Raw genomic sequence first — 5,655 nt, 5'->3', positions numbered from 1 at the left:
GCAGGAGTTGTTGTTGTTGGAGTAGAACAACAACAACGACGACGACGACATCATAAAACGGCAAAATAACACCACCACCACTACAACCAATAACAATAATAAATCAACAATAATAATAATGATGATGATGATGATGATGATGATAAGAAGGAGGAGGAGAACAACAAGAACAATAACGACGTCGACATTTGAAACAAAACAAAACACGATAATAATGATAATGAGAAGGAGGAGGAGGAGGAGAAGGAGGTGGAGGAAGAGGGGAGTGGAGGAGGAGGGCGGAGGAGGGGGGGGGGGGAGGGAGGCAGAACAAGAAGAAAGGAAATGGAGCAAGAAGCTTTGCAAATAGAATAACCACATGAAGAATATGAAATGTGTACTGCTGAATCCGGATCTCAAGTAAACAGTATGCAATCAAGAAAAGAAAGAAAGAAAAACAATCAAAAGAAAGAAAGAGACATTAAACAAGGAACCGGACAGCAGAACAATGAAACAAAACAAATATCAGTACATGCTGACTCATTTAGTTGACTGCTAACCAATGCACGGAAAGAAAGTCAACACACACACATATGATGAACGGAAACAAAATCAACTACAACATTAACTCATGAAAATTCATTCAGCATCTGATCATTACTTGATAAAAACGGACAAATTATCAACATATGAAAACCAATGAAACGACCTAACCGATATATATATATATATATATATATATATATATATATATATATATATATATATAACCCATAAGTGGACACTATTATTTCAAAACGCGAAAACAAGAAGACTGATTCAATCTTGCAGAACATGAAAACCATTTCTACTAGTAGCTCATTGCCACACGGAGAACTATTCTGAGTGATTTATTTACTTTTATTTTATCTTATTTTTTTTTATTTTTTTTCCATAAAAACTAATCAATTCGATCTTTCAAAACACGAACACTTATCTCGCCCACGGCCACCATGGGGGAAAAAAATCCGAACTTGTTCGCAGAACAGGCAGACAGCGGCCAGAATAGGGGAGGGAAACATGAATAAAAAGGTTTCTGATCAATACAGTTGCATTCTGCTGGCGTTAGAAACCGACCGATGCTCTCACCTTCAAGAGAAGAGTGCGTATGGATCTACATATCGATCTCACGTTCTATCAGTGTGAGATGACGGCGAAGGCGAGTGAGAGACCATGGAAAATAAGATTTTATCAAGATACTGGTCCCTCGATTCCAACCACCACCACCCCCGAACTCCTCTATTCTCTCCTATCCCTCCAAGTCACCTTGACCGGCGCCTACGTCGCTAGCCCAGTGACCTCGATCGCGGAGATGACCTGGTCGTCTGTCGTCATCTTGTGACGCTAATGTGACGCAAGGGAAATCATCCTCAGTCCCGTTCCATGATGAATTCCTCATCGGGGGCAATTTGCGTGGGAGCGGGGGCAGACTGTTCTGGGAGCCTGTGGCTGCCCGTTTAGCCAAGTGTCAGATCGATAGATGGATGCATAGATACGGAGAGCGTTAGAGTGGATGACCTGGCTGACTGTTTGATGTCTAGACGCGTCAGCGCGCGCGCTCAACATATTCCCCACAAAAAAAAAAAAAAAAAAAAAAAAAAAAATCCAGGCGCGCTCATAAATGTGGCAGTCATGCGCACATATCTGTAATCAGTCACCTATACGCATTGTACTGAGATCTCTTTCATACATACATCTAATCCACCCATCTATTTATAGGTTCGTGCACACACACGCGCGCGCGCACACACACACACACATACACGCGTCATATTTCTTTCTTCATATGACTGGTTTATTAAAACCCCGCATCTCCCCGCCTTTTATACAGGGGCAGATCATCAATGCATGTTAAGGTCACGTCAGCTACAAATCGAGGTCACGTTTTGGCCCGTTCTTCCCATGTTTAAAAGCTGGGGTCTCAGTCTCTGACCTCGAAACTGAGAAATTCTCAACAGACTTGGCCAGTTTTTTCATGGCCTCGTCATACCTGACATCAGCTTTGGTGACAGTGTTCAGAACACAGACCCTCTTTTGTTCAGCACTGTGGTCTGTCTGACGCTGTCCTCGTTTTATCTCCAAAACGAGGTGGAGTTCGGTGTAGGGCTGAGAAACTGGATGAGAATAGTCGACTGGTCTTGAATGTTGTTGGGGGGCAGGTCCAAAATAGTTTCTCTGAACCATTTGTGTGATGTTCTCGATGTTTCGATCCCTGCAGCACGGACAAGACAAAAGAGCGAAGCCCGTTGACACCGGATGTACTTCTTCAGCGCGGGAAGAGGTGAGGAGATCGTCTGCTGCACGTCTGCTGATTTGGTGACTCGGATGGCGGCGGCTTCTTGAAGGCTGAGCGTGCTGGGAAAAGATAGCGTGGGATTGAATTGTGTGTCAAAGGTACGTGTCTTTTTTTTCTTTCCTTTCTTTGTGCATATAAATTTCGATGAAACATCATTGCTAAACTTAAGTCGAAAAGTTGAAAGAGAGAACAGGGGGAGAGAATTCGTGGGGGTGAGAAATGAGTATTGAAAATCAGTTTTAATTAATTTGTCAGTTTATGAGCGACGGTGATGAAGGGCAAGTAAAAAGCACAGATAATTTGCTACTCTATGCTATATATATATATATATATATATATATATATATATATATATATATATATGTATGTATGTATGTGTGTGTGTGTGTGTGTCTTTCTCTCTATGTAAATATATATATATTTCATCTCGTATGATGGAAAATCATTTTGTCATGTATTTCAAGCTTTAGTCTAACCCATTCCTCTGTTGCACTGGTTTACCACACGTCTGTCCGTGGACCACATCTTTTCCTGTTATATATTCCGCCTCTGGCAAATGTCATCGAAAAGTACAGTTTCACACAATGAATTTGCTGATAACAGTTTTAGTTTCACTCCTCAGTGCTAAAAACTCCATTTCTGTTCTTGAAAACATGCAGTTGTGCTTCACTTTTGTAAAATTCTGGATAGCGACAAACAAATTGCATACATGGGAAACAGAGGCACTATTTACTGGTACCCAAATACTTCAAAATTACCCAGATTCTTTTATGATTGGTCAGTACAATATTTTCTTCTCTGATTCAGTAAGAAACTCGGGCGTCACGCTTGACAACAAACTATCATTGAAACAACAAATAACTAATGACTAGTGGAGTGATGGCCTAGTGGTAACGCGTCCGCCTTGGAAGCGAGAGAATCTGAGCGCGCTGGTTCGAATCACGGTTCAGCCGCCGATATTTTCTCCCCCTCCACTAGACCTTGAGTGGTGGTCTGGACGCTAGTCATTCGGATGAGACGATAAACCGAGGTCCCGTGTGCAGCATGCATTTAGCGCACGTAAAAGAACCCACGGCAACAAAAGGGCTGTTCCTGGCAAAATTCTGTAGAAAAATCCACTTCAATAGGAAAAACAAATAAAACTACACGCAGGAAAAAATACAAAAAAATGGGTGGCGCTGTAGTATAGCGACGCGCTCTCCCTGGGGAGAGCAGCCCGAATTTTACACAGAGAAATCTGATGTGATAAAAAGAAATACAAATACAAATAAACCCTGCCAGAGTGCAGACCTGGAAGAACGTAGAATATGTTCTGTTAGACATGTCCTCACCGTTGAAGCAACTACACTAAACTTCTCGTAACTTCCCAGAATCTTTCCTGTCTTGGTTTCTGTAAATCACTTCTTTTAGTCGGATATCCCAAATTTCTGACTGATTAGATTCAGAAAGTTAGAATGCTGCAGCTCGCCTTGTCAAGAAGGCTTCCAAGAACACCCACACGGAGCCCCTGCTGGCATTTGCTTCCTATAGCTCAGAGAATTGTTACATTGTTTTGTGCATGTTCCAATACTTTGCTGGTACGTCCCTCAGTAATTGTCTGATCTTGTTCAGCCTTATGTTTCATTCCGTTCATTACGATCATCTGCTGATTCAAGTATTTTCTTTATCCCATATCGTAAAAAGACACAAGGACAGCGTGCCTTTTCATTCCTGGGTCCTATCACGTGGAATAATCTTCCCTGCCAAATTTGCCAACATGAATTATGTATTTTTTAATAGATGAAATCTGGACTCAAGACACATCTGTTCTAAACCTGCTTTCATGGATGTCTAGGCGGATGTGGTGTGGCGCACGCGCGTATATGTATGTATGTATGTATATATATATATATATATATATATATATATTGGGGGGTGCGGCGGGTGGCGGGTGTGTAGGTGTGTGGTGTGTGTGTGTGTGTGTGTGTACTCTGTCAGTGATACATGTGTGTGTGTGTGTGTGTGTGTGTGTGTGTGTGCTCTGTCAATGATACATTCCATTTGTCTTGTTCGTAAGTCTTTATTATAATGCCCAGTGGTGTTAATTTTTGCAACCATCCCCCACTCCCTAAATAAGTGTTAAATGTTAGCGCTCTGGGCCCTGTGCCAAGGAGGTAGATCGCGTTAAAATGCCCATTATGATGATGATGATGACGATGATGATGTTAATGATGATGCAGATTCAAGCAGAGAATGATAGATTCATTGAATGCTTGATTCAAGTACAGGTAGTGGCATATATATGAATTGAATTGGAAAACCACGGCCAGGTCTATATAACTTGATTTTTTTTCTTCTTATATATTCATTTATTTTTTTCTTACCAACGAAGGGGTGAGGGTTGATGGGAGTAATTGTTTGGAAGTCATTATCAACTCGATCAGTCACCTAAGTTGCTTTCTGCGCGAAACTACAGGATTGATTACATGAAATTATTATTGTGTCCTATATTCTTTAATCATGGACAAATGGAGAATAAAATCACACACACACACACACACACACACGCGCGCTGTATCGTGAGGGATTGAAAGAGACAAGAGTCTGAGAGGTCATCAACGACATCTGTTGCCACTGTTTCTCTTTCAAACACAACCATTATACCTATCTACCCAAACTACGTGTATTCGCACGCACACACATAGACTACCCATTCAGAGTGGCAGACAGACAGACAGACACACACACACACACACACACACACACACACACACACACACACACACACACACACACACACACACAAGCGCGGCACGCACACAGAACAGGAGATACCACAAAACCACACCTTCTTGTCTGGTACAGCTGGTTTGGGTTTGGCCACAGTCTTTTCCCTGTTGGGCGACCCTCTAAACCTGGCTCCTGGAGGGATGATGTGGACAGGAAGTTCGAAGAATTCCTTGTCCTTTGCTCTTTTCGTTTCTGCCCCCATTTCTTCCGTTGCTGATGTATCTGCTACTTTGTCCTTTGTCGCTGACGTCTCTGTTCCATTGTTCTTTGTCGTTTTTTCTAACTCCTCGCCGTTCGTCTTTGCTGTTTCTTTTCCTGGGTCCTTCGTTGATGGCGTGTTTATTCTGACTTTTTTGTGTGGCTTGCTCATTATTAGACCGTCTGCAACATATACATAATGGTATGCAGACACATGCAACCGCATAACACAGTCGTACACACCAGAGTTCCTTAATATACAACTGCTGATTTCGTAAGTACATGAAAGCAGATGGAACAGGTGGAGGAAGGGGGACTGAGGATTGTGTGTGTGTGTGTGTGTGTGTGTGTGTGTGTGTGTAAGGGGGTGGAAT

At 42.2% G+C, this 5,655-nt stretch overlaps 1 protein-coding gene across 1 annotated transcript in view; it reads right to left on the bottom strand.

Annotated features, from left to right (window-relative positions):
- Positions 1-1,617: 1,617 nt before the first annotated feature.
- Positions 1,618-5,655, bottom strand: part of LOC143280474 (uncharacterized) — a 6,646-nt gene continuing 2,608 nt past the window's right edge. Inside the window, exons 2-3 of the mRNA XM_076585127.1 lie at positions 5,142-5,464; positions 1,618-2,373 (exon numbers count right to left, since the gene is read on the bottom strand). Of these exons, the coding sequence (XP_076441242.1) occupies positions 1,885-2,373; positions 5,142-5,464 (812 nt within the window). The 3' untranslated portion in view covers positions 1,618-1,884. The remainder of the gene's footprint in view (positions 2,374-5,141; positions 5,465-5,655) is intronic.

The sequence above is a fragment of the Babylonia areolata genome, chromosome 3 (assembly GCF_041734735.1).
Source record: "Babylonia areolata isolate BAREFJ2019XMU chromosome 3, ASM4173473v1, whole genome shotgun sequence".
NCBI lineage: Eukaryota > Metazoa > Mollusca > Gastropoda > Neogastropoda > Buccinidae > Babylonia > Babylonia areolata.
This window is presented reverse-complemented; position numbering and strand designations above follow the sequence as displayed.